This window comes from Dipodomys merriami, unplaced genomic scaffold (genome assembly GCF_024711535.1).
Source record: "Dipodomys merriami isolate MVZ:Mamm:240054 unplaced genomic scaffold, mDipMer1.0.p SCAF_889, whole genome shotgun sequence".
NCBI classification, from domain to species: domain Eukaryota; kingdom Metazoa; phylum Chordata; class Mammalia; order Rodentia; family Heteromyidae; genus Dipodomys; species Dipodomys merriami.
Window position 1 is genome coordinate 99,365 of NW_027206500.1, and position 22,517 is coordinate 121,881.

At 51.3% G+C, this 22,517-nt stretch overlaps 1 protein-coding gene and 1 long non-coding RNA gene across 3 annotated transcripts in view; one reads left to right on the top strand and one right to left on the bottom strand.

The window, feature by feature from the left end:
- The window catches only part of LOC138820452 (serine/threonine-protein kinase 32B), a gene marked incomplete at its 3' end in the record, with an annotated part of 153,359 nt that overhangs the window by 96,187 nt on the left and 34,655 nt on the right, over nt 1-22,517 (bottom strand). Inside the window, exon 3 of the mRNA XM_070012100.1 lies at nt 9,736-9,887. Coding sequence (XP_069868201.1) covers nt 9,736-9,887 — 152 coding nt within the window. The remainder of the gene's footprint in view (nt 1-9,735; nt 9,888-22,517) is intronic.
- LOC138820453 (uncharacterized) lies at nt 6,171-9,339 on the top strand. Of its 2 annotated transcripts, none has more exons than XR_011369885.1 (4): nt 6,171-6,267; nt 6,465-6,564; nt 8,581-8,835; nt 9,296-9,339. It is a non-coding gene; the product is annotated as an uncharacterized lncRNA (long non-coding RNA). The 2 variants fall into 2 exon arrangements; XR_011369884.1 differs by having other exon boundaries at nt 6,465-6,546.

Here is a 22,517-nt window from a genome sequence, read left to right on the forward strand (position 1 = left end):
TGTGGGGGGGAGGGGGGAGTTGTAGGAGGGATAACCGCATTGTCAGCTTTCTGATACTGTATGAAATGCTGGAGGCCATCAGCTTACAAAGAGGAAAGGTTCCTGGGAGGCTGCAGGCCAAGACCAGTTGGTCCTGTTGCTTTTAGGCCTGTGGTGGCATGGTGTATCATGCCGGGAGGTCACACAGAGTAAAACCCCCAGGAAGGAAGTAAAAGTGAGGAGAGGAAGTGCCAGGACGGGGGCCCACGTCCCCTCCGAGGGCACAGCCCAAGACCCACTCATTAAGACCATTCTTCCTCTAGGAGGAAGGGGCAGGGCCTCCCCAGGGACCTGGCCTCCAACATGTGGGCCTCTGGGAGACATTACAAACTATGATGATGAAACGGCCAGACATAATTTTCATGATCAGAAAGGAGGAAGCATTCAGGCCAGGCACCGGCGATCACACTTGTAATCCTAGCTACTCAGGAGGCTGAGATCTGAAGATTGTGGTTTGGAGCCAGCCTGGGCAGGAAAGTCTGTGAGATTCCAATTAACCACCCAAAAGCCAGAAGTAGAGCTGTGACTCAAGTGGTAGAGCACAAAAGCTCAGGGACAGCACCCAAGAACTGAGTTCAAACCTCAGGACCAGTCCCTCACTCCCCCCCAAAAAAAGAAAAGTAAATAAGAAGAAAGGAGGAAATGTTCCAGTGTGGCAGAAAAATGATGGTTTTTTTTAACTTCTTGTTTCCTGTTTTTTCTTCAAAGCACTACAACTCCAAAAAGGCTGTTCCTAGGCTGTACACTAGGATTCATGCTTGTAATTCTGGGGGCAGAGATCAGGAAGACTGTAATTAATGGCCAGCCCAGGTTAAAAAAATAATTCCCACTGGGCGCTGGTGGCCCATGCCTGTCATCCTAGCTACTCAGGAGGCTGAGATCTGAGGATCATGGTTCAAAGCCAGCCTGGGCGGGAAAGTCTGTGACACTCTTATCTCCAATAAACCACCAGAAAACCAGAAGTAGTGCTGTGGCTCAAGTGGTAGAACGCTCATCTTGAGCTGAAGAGCTGAGGGACAGCACCCAGGCCCAGAGTTCAAGCCCCATGACCGAGTGATTCTCCGCCTCAATCCACATTGAGGTATGAAGTAGTGGGTATGGAGTGGTGGCCATGGAGTGTGCCAGCCTGTGATCTCGCTCTGTGACAGGCCAGAGGTAAGATGAGACTCACACACAAAAAGGGATGGGGGTGGCTCTGCAGTAGAGAGCCCAACCTAGCAAGCATAAGGCCCTGAGTTTACATGCTAATACCACAGGCAGAATTGGACAAGGCCTTACAGAAGAGCAGTAGGGCAGGGTTTTATGGCACAGGGGGGTAAGAATGGCAGGAAACCCTAGAGAATGAACAGTGCATGCAAGGACACGGGTGAGGCAGCACCCACCGGGGGCGGAGGGCGCGAGGAGAGCTGCTGTTTGCCGAGTGCGATGCGAGGCAGGCTGACTTAATAACGTTTTAAAGCTCAGGCAAATTGGAAAACCAAAGAGAAGTGAAAAGAAAATTCAATTTGAAGAGGTAAAAAGAAATCTTATTAAAATCGGCTCCACTAATTTGGAGCATCCAGTAATTCAGAGAGGTAAGCGGAAGCATTTGCAGGGTGGTTTCACCACGTTAGTGAGATGGGAGACGTCATTTCCACACCGCAGATGGTGCCAGGAGGTTTGCAGCCGCTCCAAAGTGCACGGTCACGTAGCAACAAATAAATGCTAACGACGAGCCCTTAATATATTCATTAACGCAGGTCCCGCAGGCACCTCTTCCATCTACACCTTATTAGACTTTCTACTTCCTGCACCATGTTGCTGGGTGCAGACCTGGCCACTTGGGTTGTTTCTGTGTAAAAAAGCCAGCTTGCAGCCTTAATTAAAACCACGCTCATTTCATTAGATGGGCCTGGGACGGAGAAGGGCAGCCCACACCACTTGTCTGCTTGGTGACATCCTGAAAAGGACACTGGGAAGCCAGGCTCCCTGGGGACTGACATCAGGACACAAACCCTGTGCTGGTTTGGGGCTCATCAGAAATCTCATTACTCCCCCAGCAGACTTGGTAGGGGCGGTACAGACAAGGTGAAAACTGCCAGAGAGGTGTGGCCTGCTTTTGCCTGGACCTCTCACAAAGCACATGGTGAGGAAGGAAAGGCAGCATAAGCCAGATGCTGAGATCTGCCACTGACTCCCAAGATGACCAGAGCTAGCTCCGTGAGGGCCAAGGACGTGGTACGAAATGCCAGGCTCCCGCACGGGGGTGCACACCGCTCCCTCTTTCTGCTGCTTCCTCCCCCAATGCTGCCTCTTTGAGATGGTGTATGACGTTCCTATCCACACAGTGTGTTCCCCGTGCAGACGCATCGAGGGTCTCCCCTGTCTCTAGCTGCAGGCAGTTTCTGTCTCTGCTCCTTCTGCCCGTTCCTTGTAAGCTTCTCAGGCTACTGCATCTCAAGCCATGAGTCCGGGGTAAACACGCAACTTGGTGTAACCGGTGTCCAACTGTGATAAATAATACTGCGTCAGGTCCCGGACGCACAGTGACGAACAAGGTAAACAGGACCTGGCTTCAAGGAGCTGGTGCTCGTTCTGGTCCCGGGGAGCATGGCCTTCGCTCCTGGACAGAGGTGCCAGCCACAGGCAGCTCTGAGCACCAGATGCGCTGATGCCGGAGCCCTGGCGAGCGTTCAGTTTGACCTATCCACCATCTCGCTGATGCATTGAGCTTTGGCAGTAAACACCCTGACAACGCTCTCACACATTCATCAGGAGCAGTGGCCCACCCTTCACTACCTTTCGAGTTATTTCTCCTCTTTTCACACATGACATAGAATCGCGGCCACTCCTGAGAAGTGTCCAGGGACTTGTGAGCAGCAGCATTGTGCAGGGGCTGTGAAGGGGGGGAGTGTCAACCTGGCTGTGATACCAGACCCAGCCAGAGGAGGGAGCCGCAGAGAACAGCCCACACTGCTGCAGACCCGGCTGACCCAGTCTGCAGGCTGCATGGTGAGAGGCTCTGGGACTGGGAGTGGGGAGGGATTGAGTCCAAGGGTGAGGGGTCAGTATGGGGACTTGGGGGATGAGGGGTAGGGAATGATGGGAGATGCTGGGCTTTGTCATCAGGCAGGTGGGTTACAACACCAAATCCCCGACATCGTGACCTGAGCATGCTCAGTCTTGTCTACCCAGTTGCGCTGGGCATGCTCACCAGATTCCCTTTCCTCACACCTGTTATCGGGAAGGCCCTGGTCACTGGAGAGGGTTGTGAGGTGAGGGAGGGGTGAGGCCCTGTCTCACGGGGACAAGTTATATCCTCAGACATGACCTCAACCTGCGCCTGAGAATCGATGGGTCAAGTGTCAGAAATTGTGCGCGCTGACTGACTCCTGTCTTTGGACTGAAATCCACCTGGATGGCAACAGTTCGTGGGTGGAGATGGTGAACACGACAAGCCATCCTCCACCTCTGCAGGCTGGAGCTGGCCCGCGTGAGCCAGCCCACCGTGGATTCTCATCCCCAGGCTGCGCTTGTGGGGCCTTGTCCCCAGCTTCTCCAACTGTCACCAAGAAGCAGCATCTGCCTCCTGGGACAGTCCTGCGGACTGTTAATCAATAATCCCGTGGAGGCCTTCTGGCTACAGAAAGCACGCAGGAGAGCATGAGCAGTGGGGTGTGGCACAGAAGGCATCACGCTAGGGCAGTGGGCAGGGAGGCAGGGAATCCCAAATGCAGCCCGTGGGTCTGGGAAGTCGGTGGGCAAGGCCCAGGCCTCCTCCGATGCAGGGAATTTCACAGTGAACCCGGCAGAAGAGACAGAAGGAAGAGCAGGGACGAGGGCCCGGAGAGTGAGGACAGGCGGCCTTATCACAGCTAAGTCTGCAATAAAAATGCTCCAAGATGGCAGCCAGGGTTGGTTCAGCACTCACTGCGGAACTGCCAGCCCCAGCTGCACCAGCCCGAGCCTTGGGAACACACAGTGCCTGATCACGCTCAATGTCGGGGAACATCCTGTAACACCCTCGACCCAGGCTCCCAGTCCCCTGCCCTCTGCAACATGCCATCCTCCAGGCTCCTACAGAGAGGACTAGAAGTCTGGCACCTTCGAAGCAGGAGCTGAAGCCCCCAGTGACGCTGCCCGCGGGGGAAGAGTCCAAGAAGAGGAACGTGTACCGGAGGAGACAGCGTGCTGCTTTTCCTTGACCGCCAGAGGTTACCATGGTGACGAGAGCCCCCCACCCACCCCGAGGCACTGGAGATGGGAGATGTCACTAGTTGGAATTGGGAAAACCCCAGTATTCTCCCCGTGTGTCAGGGATGTCCCCTTAGCCCCAAGTGCACAGCTGGTGTCTGGAATCTCACTACTTTATAAGAGGAGACCATTACGGAGATGGAGGAAAGGCAGTAGGGCGCAATGGATGGTGGTCAGTGGGCCACTGTCAGCTGCGTAAGATGGGGTGGCCGTCTTGCCCGCCCAGCACAGGGCCTGGCCTATCACAGGTGTGTGACAGCACTGAATGAACTGAGTTACTAAATATGAAAAGCTAGGGCTGCCACTGTGACCAAGGCGTGTTCTCCTCCCTGAGCGGCTTCTGCTAATGGAGGAAGCAGGTGAACACAGGAGAGCCCACCTGTACTGTAACTGAGCCAGAAGCAGGCACTACTCGGGGGGGAGAGGAAGTCCCAAGGAGGCTCCAAGGAAGAGGCTCCAAGGAGGCCATACCCCGGAATCCAAGAGGGCAGAAGCCATATTGCTTCTCATCACCTCTAAATTCTTGGAAGGATACACAGCATCTGACAGCCACCTGAAGTCCAATCAACACCCGCTCTGTGGTGGATGGAAACATGTGGGAGGAAGTGCGTTCTCACAGAGGTCCAGGCAGAAGGAACAGCATGGGTGAGGGCCTGGAGAGATGAGGACAGCAGGACTTACCACAGATAACAACGAATCATTCGGTATGGCAACAAACTGTACCAAGATGGCGGCAGGGATAGGTGTCAGGAGATGGGTGGGTGGAATGTCAGAGGGGGAGCCTTGTCCCCTAGAAGCCTTGTCCCTAGAGGTAGCAGGCTTAGATTTGACATTTGATCCAACTGGAGCACACGGGAGACGGACGGCTGCGGCCGACCATTGAGGTGCTGGTTACCTCAATGGAAACACGCTGTGGCACCTGGCGGTGGCTGTGGAAGGGCTACAGATCCTTTGCCACGGTCCTGCTGGGGCCTCTGCCTCCGTTCACCCCCAGCCGCTCCCCCGGCACCCCTGCTTCAGACACAGCACTTATGCCTTTACTTTATGCATTTTTTTTTGTCAGTCGTGGGGCTTGAACTCTGGGCCTGGGCACTGTCCCTGAACTCTTCAGCTCAAGGCTAGCACTCTACCATTTGAGCCACAGAGCCACTTCTAGTTTTCTGGTGGTTCATTGGAGATGAGTCTCATGGACTTTCCTCCCCAGGCTGACTTAGAACCACAATCCTCAGATCTCAGCCTCCTGAGGAGCTAGGATGACAGGCGTGAGCCACCGGCACCTGGCCTACTTTATACCATTTTGCTTCAAGCAAAGGGTCTTAGAGTAGCCCATAGACACCCATGTATCAGTTTCTTCCATCACCACTCAAAGAAGGTTCTAGAAACACATGATTGCTTTGAGAAATACTTACACTGGCTTCGGGTGTCTGCTGTCACCCTATCTGGCCAGATACTCACCCTTATACTTGTTTTGACAGCAGATGGCAGTGGATGTCTCCCTCACACAATTTAAAACAAAACGTTTAATGAAACAGCCTGAGGTAAGTGGGAGAGAATTCTGAACAGCCCCAAAACACAAACAAGTTCCCCACCCACCGACGCTTAGTCAGACTCAGAGTCCAGTACTAAAACTGAAGTCAGTGGGAGCACACGTGTGAGTGGATTTAATGCCCCCAAATAGAGACAAGAAGTGACTGGAGCCCACGGTACCCAACCAGCCAGAGCCAGCCTCAAAGGTCAAGCGCGAGTGTCCCATTAACCATGGAGACCCTTCATGGGGCGGGACCCAGAAGGTACCCCAGCGTCTGACTGGAGACTGGCACTGTGATGTCACAGACCAGCGTTCGGATCGGAAGCAGACACTGGGAGCAAAATGAGCCTGCCCCCACTCGGCTGCTCAGGCTGCCACACAAACACCACCATCCCACAGAGGTGACCTGCAGCTCTCAAGCCGACACTGGCGTTCCCAGGCCAGGGAGCCAGCACGGCCCAGCTCTGGTGAGAACATGCTTCCTCTATTTCTAGGCTGCAGACAGCTTTCTTACTGTATTCTCTATCTAATCTCCCTCCCTCCCTCCCTCCCTTCTTTCCCCCCTTCTCCCCTCCCGTTCTTCTTTCCTGCCTCCCTCCCTCCTTTCTTCCTTCTTTTCCCTACCTCTTCCACTCTCCTCCTCCTCCTTTTCCCTCTTCTTCAGAGACCACAGTGCCTTCCTTTGGGGCCTCCCCATGACTTCCTCGGCGGTAACTGGCTCCTAAACCCCATCTCATGGAAAGCAGGTGCTTGGGCATATAACCGTGAGTGGGCACATGCTTTGCCACCTTATTGTTGGCAAGCGGTGGGACTGGAGCCCAGGAGGTCAGACTCCAGGCAGAGAATCAAGATGCCTCTCTCCCCTCCCCTACACCCTTCTCTCCCACTCTCCCTTAGCAGGGCTTGCTGAACACAGGGCTCTGCCCTCATTCTCTGAAGTATGATTTTTCCCCTTTCCCTTTTGCTGTGGTTGTCTTAGTCTCAAGAGAGCAGAACAGCTCCATGTGAGAACAGGTGAGAATATTACACCTGACAACTCGACTGGGGTTATCTCAGGCTGTGGAGCGCAGCCGTGCATTCCTCAGGAGCCAGACCGTCAGGAAAACTGATCGATGTGACCTTTGCCTGGGCCAGTTACAATGGAACGTGTCACCAGGGAAGGAGAATGAGAAGGTGGAGAGTCACGCGCTCCACCGCTGCAATCACTCACTCTGTGTGACGTGCAGGAAGCTGAGAGAAACTTAACACAAGCTGATGGTGTCCCTGTGAACCAAGCAGGGGCTTCTACCCTGAGCAGCTGTCAAACAGGGGTGAGGGAGGCAGCAGAGAGAAACTGGGGAGGGGTGTATGACTTCAAATCCCAGGTTCAAGTCCCACCTCTTCTACTTAAGAGTGTCATGGCTCGGTGGCCCATCTGTGAAATGAATAGAGTAATAGACAAGTCCATTAAGAGGAAAGAAATTACACGAGACATATCAAGTACCAGGTACATGTGAGCAGCCACCTCCCTGGAAGAGCCTGAGGAGAGCAGGGCGGGGCGGGCTGGCCTGAGTTTGGATCAGCTCAGGTGGAGCTGCTTACAGCCCAGTTCTGCCCCTGAGCAGGAGACAAAGGCTCCTGCGCAGGACAGAGTGGACGGCAAGTGAGAAAAACAACTGTTATCTACTCATCCATTTCTCTAACATCACCTGCCTATCATTTGTGTTCCTTGTATACACTTATATATTTATTTATCATCCATCTATCACATATATTCATACACAACATATATACACATGTATGTATATGTGTGTACATATTCTTTCCGTAAGCAGTATTATCCTTTACATAAAACAGTTTCATATCTTCTATTAATTCTCAAAACTCACCAGCATAGAGTTACTATGTACATTAACAAGGAGGAAACTGAAGCCCAGTGACCTTAAAAGCAAGCCATAGGTTTGCTCCTTTCTGGTGTATAATGGCAATGCAGTGTCATGAAAAGCAATATTTGCGAAGACTCGTCTGCTTTAGCCAGCACTCTGTGTGAGACACAGGCACTGGCCACAAGCCTGCACAGGTGTCCTAGAACACAACTCTCCATGAGGAGATGCTGCACAGCACAGCTATCCCCTGGAAAGGTGTGGCTCAGGGCTGGCCCTTTTGGCAGAACCCCAACTGGCAAATGACCAGAGACAGCCTAGGCCTGAGGAACCCACATGACAGGGTGAGCCATAGATGGCTCCTTGTGCTTGCACCCAGAAGAGCATCACCTGGCTCGAAAACAGCCTACAAAGACTTGCTGTGGGGAGACAGTGCGCCACCAGACTACTCATTTGAAAGGATTAAATGCAAAATGGCTATGCACGTATTTTATACCCATGACATACACAATCACATCACTGACACAAAAATTCAAGAAAAAAGTGGACAAAGACTTGAGTAGCCATGATGGAATTGGGGACAATTGTTGCTTTTTTAGGTACTTTACTTGCTGTCTTTTCTGATCATAAAGTTATTTGTAAAGAGTGCTCTTGTCAAGCAATCATAACACAAAGGTTATTCCTCCAAGTGATAGAGGAGGTGGCTCGTTGCCTGGATGCATGGAGAGCTTGAGTGATGCTACTCAGACTCTGCGGTACCACGTCTGGTATGGGTTTTCACAGGGGGGGGGAGAGAGAGAGAGGGAGGAAGAGAGAGAGGGAGAGAGGGAGGGAGAAGGAGGGAGGGAGAGGGAAATGCCTGTGTCTGGAGCACCTGCCTTGGTCTCAGACAGAAGACCTCCTTCCTCTCCACCCAAGGCTTAAGGAGCCGCTGGCATCATTGGTGACAATGAACAACGGGGACATGCTGATGTCCCGTCTGGGCCGCCTTGCTGCTCAGAAGGTTCCAGAGTCAGCTGAGCTTCTGGACACAGCCCCTCCTCACCCCTTCCACCACACCACACTCAGGTGGCCTTAACTCCAGGGCTTCCCATATGCCAAATGCTGTGCCAGACTCCAGAAACAATGCTAAGAAACAGCCCTGCTTTGGGACGTAGGCTTTGCTGAGTACAGGTAAGTGCACCCATCAATAATTAGGGTGCGTCCTGGTAAAAGACTGTCCTGTATGGACACTGGGAAAGGTGGAGCCTGCAAACAGGAAATCCCACCTAAAGGGCACAGGAGGACCGAAGAGACCTTGGGGGAGACGGGGTCGGGATTATTTCAGAAAAAGGAGATACCACGTGCCAAAGCCCAGGGATGGAGAGCCATCACTCTAGGATACAATGTGGAGTAGAAATACTAGTCCAGGATGTGATGGAGAGAATGTTCTGGAACATGGATGTGTGAGCCACACTGGCAATTTCACACCTCCATGCTATGTGGAGTGAACCATGGGTTCCCTGTGCCCACCGACGTGATGGGTGGGGCTTTCTAAAAGTTAGGCTACCCACAGATGGCTCAACTCGGCACTGTCAAGAAATAAGCCACCTCTTTTCCAGATATGCGCAGACCTTCTCTCATTCCCTTCCAGCCCCGGTTATCAGGCAGGAGATGAGAGCTGAAGTACAAGTGAAGCACACACTGACGCGCTTTGTTGTTGTTTGTTTTTTGTCAGTTATGGGGTTTGCGCTCACAGCCTGGGCGCTGTCTCTGAACTTTTTCACTCAAGACTAGCGCTCTACCACTTTGAGCCACAGAACCACTTCCGATTTTCTAGTGGTTCATTGGAGATAAGAGTGTCATGGGCTTTCCTGCCTGGGCTGGCTTCCAACCGAGATCCTGAGATCTCAGTCAGCCTTTTGAGTAGGTAGGATTACAGGCGTGACCCACCATCTCCCTGCACGCTAAAGTTTCCATCAGAAAACTTACACTACTCGAGCCTGGGACATGGTTCTTCTGTGTGCAAGGCCAGCGTGGCCTGGGCCTGGGGAGGAGCTGAGGAGGGGCTCACCGCAGGGGGGTGGCACTCACCACAGATTGACCAGGAACGGATGCTCCAGCCCTTGCATGATCTGCAGCTCCCGGAACACATTCCGCACCTCATCCCTCTCGATGCACTTCTGCTTGTTCATGTACTTCATCGCGTACATCTTCTTTGTGTCTCGCTTCTGCACGATGCATACCTGGGCAAGAGCCAGAGAAGAGAGCATTCAGGCAACATGTGAAGGAAAAGGAAAGGGCAAGTCAAGCCCTCACTGGGTGCCTACACCCAGGGTCAGCTCTGTTCTGACAACCTGCAGGCAGAGCAGCCAGCGCTGGCTAAGCTGAAAGATGTTCACGCTTTCATTAACTCTGTTCCTGGAGGGCTGGCTTTCGAACACGGGGGAGTCGCTGCAGATTTGGGAATGTGAATGGAGCTGCCCTGTCCTCCAGGAACCAGTCAGGAGGAAAACAGGCAAAGGCACCTGCGGAGCAAGGCCCTGGGACGTGTGTGCACGTGGGGCAGGACCCCTGGTCCAGCTCTCTCCACAGCCTGAAAGCCGAGGCTGAGATGACAGTCTGCAGTGTTCAGAGAGAGCAAGAGGCTCGTCTGTCAACAACGGACAGAGGCTTCTGGGAGAGCCGTAGGGGTGTCACCTTGGCTCAGAGGGGGCTTAGAGGTGGCGGAGACTCTTTAAAATTAATTCCGGCTTCCGGGTAGAGTTGAAGATGACACCACCAGTGCTTAGAAGTTTGGCTTGGAGGGCAAGAAATAGATTCATGGAGCTGGAAAGTTTGGGTTTATTAAAAGAGCTGTGGGGAGGTGAATGGCCAGGAGCCGGGGAGGGGGGAGCACCTGATTCATTGGCCCCTTGGGCCTGACAAAGGGAACTGAGGGTTTGCGTGAGGCATTTGAGAAATGCTCTGCTCCCCAGCAACACCGAGCTGAGAAGGCTGGTCAGGGGTCAGGAGAATGGACTCTGCCTGTGGCCCCTTGGGCCTGAGGAGGACAGTGTCCATGGGTCCCACTTCCTCCTGGGCCAGGCAGGGCTGGGAGATGGGAAGTCCACCTGGCCAACGTCAAATAAAAAGAGCAGACAAGGCCAATGCACTGAGTTGAGACAGGGTCTGGCGGCAAGTCAGACACACAGGTTGAGCTCTGCGACCAATCTAACCCAGGCTTCAGTCCTATCTGCTGTGTGACCCTGGATGGGCTCAGCTGACTTCTCTGAGCTTCAGGGCGCTCTGCAGAGCTGCTGATCCGTCACCATGTGAGATCAGAGCGGCAGTTTAGCAATGTGCAGCCTGGAAGAGCCCTGGCAGGGCCCAAAGATGCTGTCCCCTTGACCTCTGGACAGTGACGGATACAAGTCTGCCGTGTACATCACCCAGTGTGGGGTGTTTTCCTTACAGCTGCTCCTGTGGAGGAAGACTGTGGGGTACAGGCAAGGGCCCAGTGGAGCCATGTTGAAGTAGGGTAGGTCCTAAGTCAAATGGCAAGAACTGTCCTCAGTCGAGGAAGGGAGAACACATGCAGAGGGCAGAGGCCGGGGAACCTGGGGCAAAGCCTCTACTTGGACAGGTTGAGCATCAGCTGCAGCAGGCCCTGCCAGGGGGAGGGGGGGCACATGGCGGCGGGGGTGGGAGGGACTAGCCCTGCAGACGTCCACAGACGAGGCTTCAGCCTTCCTCCTTCCAGCCTGGGGGTTGTTTCCTTCCTGGGTGCCTGCACGCTGGACTTCCACTTCGGAAGTGCACCATAGCAGAACCTGCTGCCATGGGCCACCGTTGCACTAGCCCCGGGGAGGAAGCGGGGCCTCATCCACCCGCGTCCCCCCACGTGGCAAACTCGCTCAGTCAGCTGCTCTGCCCCTGAGAAACAGGTCTGCAGAGCCAACCTCCAGGTCTGCAGGCACCAGAACCCCAAACGGGTGCTCTGAGCACTGGACGGAGGACCGGGAAGGAGTCACTCGTCACCTCGAGCAGCTCCGTCCAGGTCCGAGGAGCCTCCACCTTCAGGGGGAAGATGAGGCCTCGGCGGTACCAGGGCTCCTTAGTGGCTGCCCGGAGCCCCTGTCCATAGGATAACACCACTAGAGCAAGCCTTGGGCAAAGCCACCCAGCGTCAGAGGCAAAGGCGTAGTCGACACTCCTCCTCCGTCTCATTCGTGTAGGCTTTGGTATGATTGTCTGTAGGTCGTGTTGGGACAGGTCAATGAATTCTTCAGGGCACATGGCTAGGGAAGCAAGGACATTTCCTCAGAGCATCTTTTCTCTCCAGGACTATCATTTTCAACCAGGGGCCGGTGACAGAGAAGCACAGAGCCAGGTCACACAGCCTGGAAAGCCCCTCCCGCCTCAGAAAGGCTACAGCTCTTCCCTTGCCGGTCCCAGGGCAGACGCTGGGCAGACCCCTCTCTGAGCCTCCCCACCTCTACCTCTGCTGGACTGGCTCTCAGTGAACTACTGGATGAGGAAACGGCTGCAGCCTCTCGTTCAAAGACATCCGTTTTCTTGCAGAAGCAAGATTCTGGGAACAGCCGTAGGGAGGAAATTAGAATTGATGTGGTTATCAATGAGAGGGAGCAGGCTTCCATTGCTCAAATAATTAGGCTGTGTGTGTGTGCCAGTCCTGGCACTTGAACTCAGGGCTCGGGTGCTGTCCCTGAGCCTTTGTGCTTAAGATCGGCACTCTACCACTTGAGCCACAGCTGCACGTCCAGCTTTTTGGTGGTTAATAGGAGATAGTCTCACAGACATTACTGCTTGGGCTGGCTTCAAGCCATAATTCTCAGATCTTAAGCCACCTGGGTAGCTAGGATTGCAGGTGTGAGCTGCTGGTGGGTGTGTGGCTCACATACTTGACTTTTAACCACAGATAAGTGACTTTGAATCCACACCCCCTGCCCTTTCTCTTTTATTATTGCAGTTTTCTCCAAGGTAACTGAGATCTGTGATACATGTGCTTAGAGCCACAGTTGTAGCCAAGATCTGTTGGAGATCTTTATGCTTTCATAAAAGAGAATCACTACACATGGTCTCAACTATCTACCCACACCACTCTTCTGGTCTCTCCTACCCTGAACAAGGAGGTAATGTCTAGAGCTGCAACAGCCCCTTGTGAGCCCTCAAGACGTCATGTTGTCCGAGGTCTTGGAGTTTTGTGGGCTACTCGGACAGGACATGAGAATAAAACCACTGTCCACTGCTGTGAGGTACAACTCCTTGCCTTCTGCCACCGGCTTCCGAACCCTTGTAATGCCTTCCTGCTTCTCCAGTGGTGCACAGCTGGGACCCACCACCACGGATCAAACTGGCCTGCACAACGGTTTAAGGGGACTCTTGAAGAGGGAAGTCTCTCTGTGCATACATCCTGTGCCTGTCTGCCTGCAGGATGTGACAGGTGCACCAAGCAGGGAGGCAGCCAGCACCCCAAAGTCACTTCCATGGGCCTGGGGACCCTGCCCCACCCCAGGCCACCGCTGCGGGGGGTGTGGCCTGTCCCCACAGGGCTCCAAAGAGAGGCCCTACAAGACTCACATGGCTTGGTACTTTACTCCAAAACTACTGCCCACCCACCACCATCATAGCAACAGAGACAGCGCTGCAAAACAAAAGTGTCCCATCTACATGGGAGGCCCCCGAGACTGGCCGCAGGTGGCTGACAGGTGCCCTGGAATGCCAGGGAGCTGCGCGCATCCTGAGTTCACCTGCGGCATCTCAATGGGAGGTGACAGGTGGCAGACAGCCTTGGATAATTCAAACAGTGGTGCTGAGGGATATGTTGCATTTCCTCCAATCCCCACACTCAAGTCCTCATCTGTGGACCACAGAATGTGACGATGGGGTCGTGGAAGTGAAGGAGGTGAAGGAGGTCCCCGGGATGGCCTTATCCACGCTGCCCCGTCCTCCTCAGAGAAGGCGGCCAGAGCCCAGATGCACATGGGGGAGGCTGGCGTGAGGACCAGGGAGAAAGGAGGGGTCTGAACACAAGTCACCGGGTGAAGAAGAATCTTCTCTGCAGACCCTGATCTCAGACTGTAGCTCCCAGGGCTGGGAGACATGGCCTGAGATACAGACCCATGCTGCTGCCTCCTGTCCTGAAGGGATGGAGAGGGTTGGGGGTTTGACCTGAGAGACAGGATTGGATGAATGGCCGCTGGCAGGGTAAGCATGTACACAGTACACACACGGCACAGGGGACTTGGTGTGCAGGAGCTCCTCCTGTGGCAGGTGGAGGAGCATGGGACAACTGCAAGAGGTGGCAGTGTTTAAATAGTGCTACACACACACACGCACACACACACACACACACGCGCGCGCGCGCACACACACACACACACACACACACACACACACACACAGAGCTCCTTTCAGAACCACCATGGGAGACAGAAACATCAGGAAACAGCAGTGTCCGTTTGGAGACAAGGTCCAGGCCCGGTGCCTCCACTCCACGCCCCGTTCATTCTGGGGTGAGGGAGACTGGAAGCGCTGACAGATGGGTAAAGGTTCCTCTGGCAGTGGAAGAGGAAGGAAATGCAAATGAGCTGGCCAGGAGGCCTCACGCCCTTGGCCAGGCCAGGCTAAGAAGGACACAACAGGCCGCAGTTCCTGAAGTCTTTACTGCATAAAGTCCCCAGGAGCTGGCCAACTCCTCCAAGTGTACCTCCAGCCAACCAGGACCGGATTCATGTGATGTACATAAATGTCCCACTGAAGAGAAATGCATTCCACCCTCCAGAAAGATGTTGGAAAGAAACACGAAGGCTTCCCCCCACACCTTGCAGCGTTCTAAAAGTCATTCTGACCTAAGAGTAACAGCTCACTCAGGCCTCAAAGAACTCAGGCAACTTGCCCAGAAGCGGCTGGTGGGGCCAGGCTTTCGAGCCCATGCTCACTAACTTTTCTGCTGCCAGTTCATTAATTCATGCAGTTTCCTGAAGTGAGCAACCATACCCTGAGCCCTGTTGGTGTAGCCGCGGTGCTGGGCACTGGGTAGATGCGGGCTGTCCTGTGGCCACTGCTGACTCTGGCCGCCAGGCCAGAGTCTCTCCTTTTCTCTGCGATGTTCTTTCTGCAAGATCTTCAGGTGGTGTTTCCTTCTCAGCAGTTCGATCTGAGTTTAAGTGTCTCAGTGGGTCACCGCTGTTCTCAGCAGCCTCTGCCCCCAGCAAACTACCAGCTTGATGGTGTCAGCCCTTCCCACACCCCACCTCCTGCAGCCTGCTTGCCACACACAGAGACCTAGAAAAACAGAAGGGCAGGGCACTTGTTCCTAACTGTCTACTATGCCCCCAATCCTGCCAGGCGTCCCGCAGAGTGCCACCACCTTTGAGGCCCAGTCATTTAAAAGATGAAAAGTATTTATTTTGATGCCAATACTGGGGTTCGAAGTCAGGGCCTGGACACTGTGCCTTGGCTTTTTCCCTGTTACTCTTAACACTTGAGCCACGGCTCCACTTTCAGCTTCTAGGTGAATATGAGTCTTATGGTCATTCCTGCCCAGGCTAGCTTTGAATCTCAATCCTTGTATCTCAGCCTCTTAAGTAGCTAGGATTATAGGCATGAGCCATCAGTGCCTGGATTAAAGTAATACATTTTTTAAGGGGAAAAATACACTGATAAGCCAAATGTTTTTGAGCATTCAAACTGACAAGCGCATACACAAACCCTCATCCTTGCTTAACCCCTACACGGATCTGTTGCATTCTGGGAACTCGGCTGGATAGTCTGCCTTTAAAGATGTTTTCACAATGGATTTGCTTGCGGCTTTGAAGGCCTGGCAGGGGGGAGAGGGACGCCTGATCGGATGCCTGGGTATGGAAATGGTCAGCACCTCCGCAACACGTGCTCCATTTTAATCCAGAATCTTCCTCGAAGGGACATCAAGAGCTATTATCCCATAGCTCGTGCTGCTTTGTGCTAGTGTATATGCAGGCTGCCTCTGGCTTGTCTGTGAATTTCAATTAACTCCATGTTTACTTGGCTACCATTCTGCAGTGGCTTGAGCCGAGGGTCTGCTGGCCAATCAAGAAAGACACCCCAGCTGGGTGCTGGTGGCTCCTGCCTGCAATCCTATAGCTTCTCAGAAAGCTTAGCAGGGAAGGACTGCTGTTCAAGACTAGACTCTGCAGAGACCCCATCTTGAAAATAACAGAACAATAAAAGCGGACAGGAGATGTGGATCAAGTGGGGAACCTACGAGCTGCTCAGCCTGGACCCTCTCCTGCTGCGAAGGAGAAAGAGGAGCCTTCAGATGGAGGGGAAGCCAAGCAGGTGGGGGTTGGGGGCCAAAGGGAACGGGGTCTAGGGATACTGGAGGTGAGATAAGGTGGGCAAGGGTGGACAGGTGTTTAGGTGCAGGGCAATGGGAGAGATTACCCCCCAGACTTCAATAACCCAGAGATGAGGCTCTAACTATTTGGCTACCTTGACCTGCTGATGCATTGTTAGATCACTCATTTACTTGTAGATATTCACTTCTATAATAGCCGTTCATCTGCATCACACATGATTAATGTGTGTTGTATGTGTCACATGTGCGTATGTGCATATATCACCATGTGTGTGGGTGCACATCACCCTGTTAGCAGGTGTGCGTGAGTGTACATCCATGCTGCATACATTTACATGCATATGTGTATATCTGCCTGGCTTGGTGGCTCTGCATATGCTGTGCTTTGAACACACGGATCATGACACCCACAGTGTCATATATTCCTATACCATGCTAACACTGTACTTTAAGAGGTGGGGCCTGGCAGGGGAGGCCCTTAGGTCATTTGCTCTCACAGGGGGCTGTAACACTCTGATCTCTCTGTTTCCTGGGTTGAGATGTGGCTCTTAGCTCTGACACATCCTCTGGTCTGTCACCGCTATCCTCACACAAAGCAATGGGCTAGCTGACCTAGGACTAGTTTCTAAATCTACAAGCTTAATAAACCCTGTAGTTTTAGTTCTACTGTAGTAACAAGGGACTATACTGTGTATGTACTTGTGTATAGACAAGCATCTGTACACTGTATATGGCTAATACAGAGTACCTATCTATGTATCCAGATGCATGTTTGCACATGTAGGTGTGCACATATTTGTAGAGTGGACCTTTACCCACAGGACTCTGTCTCCACCCACCTCTTACATCTGCTTTTGTCTTTAACCATCAGTCTTTCTTTCTACAGAGAAACCTACAACTTTATCCATTGTGAGAAAAATGGCCGCCCACAAACGCAGACCTGTTTTCTGCTCATACTTGATACTTGATGGGGAAGTGACTCGCCTTTCACCCCTGCACCCACGGAAGGGCTCCAGTGTGGTTCTCCATTCCTTCCCAGATGGGAAACCAAGCTGGAGTGGTCGGTTCGCTGCCTGGGTCCTGCAACTAGTGAGGGTCAGAATCAGCCTCAGTCCCAGATCTGAGGCATTTCCACTGAGCATATCTAATTTCTAGGCCTCAACTATCCCAGAACTCAATCACAAAAGGCTTATAAAACCCAGCCAGGAACCAGTGGCTACTCAGGAGGTTGAGATCTGAGGATCACAGTTCAAAGCCAGCCTGGGCAGCAAAGTCTATGAGACTCTTAGCTCCAGTTAACTACCAAAAGAGCTGGAAGCAGCATTATGGCTGAAGTAGTAGAGTACCAACCTTGAGCAAAAAACCTCAGAGACAGTGCCCAGGCCCACAGTTTAATCCTCAAGACCCAAACAAACAAACAAAACCTCAGCGAGTTCTCACTAAACTCAATAGACTACCTGCTGACTCTGACCTGGCTGGAAGACTTCAGCCGCACAGCATGGGAGTAAAATGAGACTGTCATGGATGCACGTGTGTGACCCGATAACCAGGGATCTTGTCAGAGTTCATGAAACCTCTTCCTAAGTGCCAGCTATCGAGCAAACCCAAGACACTCAGTACTTCGAGGCAGGTTTTCTTCCTCATGCTATGCCAGCCCACCTCCATTCTAGTTCATAATGGCCCTGACTCCACCTGCATGTGCCAGAACAAAGCTATCTTCTGTTCTTAACCAGAACAAAGCTATCATCTGTTCTCTTAACGTTAACTAATTCATCCTGAACACTGGCTGTTGGTGTGCATTCCACGTGAATTTATAGGTCATGAAGGAACTCCTACAACTTACGTGACTTAAAAATTGACCTTAGAAAGCTTGGTTGGACTTTTCAAAAGATGGACTTGGTTTTAGGACAACTGATGTGGAAACTGACAGGCTCTTCGGCCAAAGAGCCTCGCAAGTGGAGAAGAAAACTAGACCCTTTCAGTGACGGCGCAGGCCAAGCCTCGTGCTGTCGGGCTTGTCAGAATGTCCTGAGGAGGCACAGAGAGTTTGCTCTGCCCAGCGAGATTAGATAGCGGCGATAGGCCTCCACACGACGCTGAGCATGTAGTAGGTTAAAAGTGATGCTTCGAGGTTCCACAGAGCCACGAAACCTCAACGTTTGCGTAAGAACCACACAAAGCAAAGATCTCATAGGATCTTCAAATGTTTGGCTCTTTGTGGCTGCTAAGTTTGGCCACTCTCTATAATTTCAAAGCAGCGGTTACAAGGAAGCCACACTGAGTAAATGATGCAAATAAGTGAGAACCTGGGGCATCTAAGTAGCAGGAGAAAACTATTTCCAAAGATCAAGAATTCTCACCTCAACATAGTAAACCTATTTTTTTTAATGGCAATTTTTCAAAGTAGGGAGTAGAAGTGACTCATTACGTAACAGAAGAGCTCCATCTGCAGATGACGTTTCATCCCAAATTATCAAGGATGGTGACAAGGCTATAAAATCATTCATGAGAGGGACCGAAGCCAGAAACTGATGTCCAACAGAAACAGAAAAGTGAGATAAATATAACGAATTAATAGGAAACTTGTATCAAATCAGATACTATGGGAAATTCTTCAGGCTGCATGGAAATCATACCAGATTCCTTAAAATTAGATCAATTCCTTTAAAATGTGAGTAACTAGCAAGGATTACTTCCTCAGGAATTTTTCAATATGTATTTTCTGCTTACATGCATACACACTTAGGTTATTTGGGGATGCATTTAAAATTTGAGAAGCAGAGGCATTTGACTACAGTATAAAGGCTATCAGAGGTAAACAGACTTCTACAATTTCAATGATTTTGTATTTTATATGAAATGTAACTCAGCAGAGTGTAAAATTATATATACACATACCTATGTGTGTATAGATAGATAGGTAAGATGTGTACAATCCCTAGAGCAACCATTTAAAATTGTAACACAGAGTAGTATAGCCACCACATCCCTTAAAAAAATGGAAGGGGTTCCAGATACTCAACCCAAACAATACAAGAAAGAGAAACAGAACAAAAATAGAAAGGGCTTGAGGATGGAGTTAGCAGTGGAGAGCCTGCTGTACATATATGAGGCCCAGGTTCAATCCTCCAGCACTTAAGAAATGATTAGAAGATTAAGAGGAAAATAAAGCCATGCAATATCTGAACCAAACCATACCAATAATCAACTGTTAATGAAGCAATCGAGCTCAAAGTGAGATTTTCAGAATAGACTCTGACTTCAAAATGTTGATATTAAATGGAAAGAACAGATTAAAAGCAAATGCAGAGAAAATATACCTATCATTCACAGGAACAGTAAACATGTAGAATGGGTGGCTATCTTAATCTCAGAGAAGGTAAGCTTCAACATAAAAAGCATTAGCCAGGAAAGAGAAAGGCATTTATTTCATAACTGGACCAATTTATTGTGAGAGGCCACCACAATCAGAAATTCGTGTGTATCTAACACAGAAGAAGCCAGCACTAACAGAATTGATCATAGCTGGAGATTACATACAACTATCTCAGAAGTAGACAAAACCATTAGATTTGCAAAGTCAGTGATGACACTTTCGATTAACTCATCCCTAGCAACTCTGAAACACCTTTTAGTGAATAAATCTCAGTACATGTAAAGGAGATGAAATAGTAAGAGTATATTCTGGACCCAAACAGAATACCTTAAAATCAAGAACAATAAGAAATTTGGAAAAGGGGTACTTTGAAATAAAACAATACTTGCCTACATAATTTATTGGTTAAAGAAGAGCTCACAAATGAAATTAGAAAATATTTTGAGCTATATAATAATAAAATGCTATTTCAGGCTTTATGGGATACAATTAAAATGGCGGAAGCTAGGCACTGGCGGCTCATGCTTATACTCCTAGCTACTCAGGAGGCTGAGATTTGAGAATCAAGGCTCAAAGCAAGCCAAGGTTGGAAGGTTCATGAGACTCTTCTCTCCGATTAACCACCAAAATGCCAGAAGTAGAGCTGTGGTTCAAGTGAAGAGCACTAGCCTTGGGCAAAATGATCAGGAACAGGACTCAAATCCTGATTTCAAGCTCCAGGACCAGCACGAAACAAAACAAAAAGAGTACCACCAATGGTGTCATGAAGAGCAAGATTTGACCAAATACCTGGGTCCTGTGGTCTGACCTACTGGGCCCGTAAGCCACCCACACCAGGTCAAAGTTTTCTATGTCTCATGTATGTGTCAGTGTTGTCAGGATGATGACTCCTGACTGCTCAGCAGCTCTGTAATCATATGATTAACAAGACATCCAATTCACCTGACAGAGCAAATATCCTGCCCCCACCATATGCTTGCAGTTCCACTCGGTAGAATTTGCACCAGCTCAGCAATGTTCTGTGTAGGGCCTGAATCCCAAATATATCGTGTGGAGAAAGACACTGAAACGCTCTATACCACAAAACCACTTGAGCAAAAGAGAAGAAGTGGCCAGGGAGTCTCTCCCTCAGAGGAGACGATCTGCCCCAGGAACTGAGTGAGTCACTGGACACTCCAGTCCACATATCAGTCCACCCATACAGTGCTGAGCTCTGGCTCACCCGGGACCATGTCTCATTTACTTTTGCTCCCCAAGAAATGAGTGCCATAGTGGTCAGTACACTGCATGTGATTAAAGGCACTTTGGGGGCCCAGCTGAGCTAGGCCACTGCCCTCCTCCTCTAGGAAGAGCCAGTCTTCCAAATGCAGGCTGAAAATTAGAGACTCATGTCCCCAGCATTCTTAGCAGGTATGGTGGTCACATGACCAACGACAACCAATGAAGCAGAAGAAGTTGGCTGGGAGGAATTGTGGGACGTTCACGTCTTAAAACCAGGAGGTCTGAGCCCCAAGGGGAAGATCACATCCTGCAAGGAAGGATGGGAACGGGAAGAATCTGGGTCTGCTGACATCTATGACCTGCGAGGCAACTGGAGCCAGAGGCAGCTTTGAAATGTGTCTAAAATCGAACTCATGCTTACTGTCTACACCACCCAAGAGCCAAGCTGGTGGCCCTGCTTGCCAGACTCTAGAGCAGCCTTCTCGCTGCTCTCCCTGAATCTCCCCTTGGCCCTCACATGTTCCTCTCGACAAGACTGCTGACGTGGCCTTTGATGAGCTTCTGTGAGCAGATCATGCTGCTTCTCCACTCACAACTCTCCAGGGCCTTCCCTTCTCCCTCTGACAAACGGCCTAAGTCTTTACCATAGGAGACAAGGCCTCCCGTGGCCTGAGTCCAGCGGACTCCTCCCACCTCCCCTTCCATCAGGCCTGCATAGCAAGCTTCTCACGGTCCCGGCACATGTCTGTCCGTGGCCTCTGCACCTGGGGTCCTTCCCCCGGGAGCCACGTGTCCCCTTCCTTCGCCTTGCTTGGGTGTCTGCTCCGAGGTGAGTCCAAAACACTGTGTGAGAAGTGAGGTTCTCCAGCACAACATCGGTGATGACAGGAACATTCCAGACTCCCAGCCGCCCAGTACAGCAACGGCTAGCAAAATGGCTACTGAACTATTGTGACTTCAGGAACTGGACCTTAACCATTGTATCCAATGTTAATTGATGTCAGATTTAATATCCACATGTAGTTAATGACTTCCCTCCTGGTGCTCAGCTCTCCTTTCCCTGCTGTGCTTCCAGGACATGGATTAGCACGTCATGTACATAATCATGCATACTGTCAGTCTGCTATCTTCCTTCTTTCTGAATGAACATCAGTTCTTTGAGAAAAGGCACATGGGTCTGGTTGCATGTCTACTGATCAACAGAGTCTAGGGGAGTGGCAGGCATGGAGTCAGGTAATATTCATGGACTGGCTCAATAAGAGAAGAAAAAGAGGGAGAGGGAGAGGGAGGGGAGAACTTGTTTGATTCTTTCTAGTTTCTTAGGTCTGACTCTGTAACTTCCCGGTGCTCTGAGCAGGGTGTGTGGTGCCTCATCATCACACAGCCTTGCGTTCGGTTCCCAGCCTCGGTGTTATCCTGCCGGTGGGCATGGACAAAGTGACCCCTCTTCCTGGGCCACCCAGCATGGTTTTGCATCTAAATTCCTTCACCCAGGAAATGGAAATAATTCTAGTTCCTGAAAGAGAAGACAAGACTTTGCATTCCACAGAAGCTCAAGGCAACTGTGGGCGAGGGACAGTTCTGAGTCCGTGGAGTAGACTGGGGCTTGTCCAGGAATGTTTCGGTTTCTGAGGAGTTAGTTTCTGCCTGCTCACAAGGTTTGTTTTTTGTGTTTTGTTTTTGGTCAGTTGTGGGACCTGAACTCTGGTCCTAGGCACTGTCCCTCAGCTCTTCAGCCAAAGGCTAGTGCTCTACCACTTGAGCCACAGCGCCACTTCTGGCTCTTTCTGTTTGTGGTGTTGAGGAATCGAACCCAGGACCTCATGCATATGAGGCAAGCACTCTACCACTGAGCCACCTTCCCAGCCCCTGCTCACAAGTTTTGATAGTCTTCCACACCGGCCAAGGCTCACAAACCTAGGTCTGTGATAGCAGACA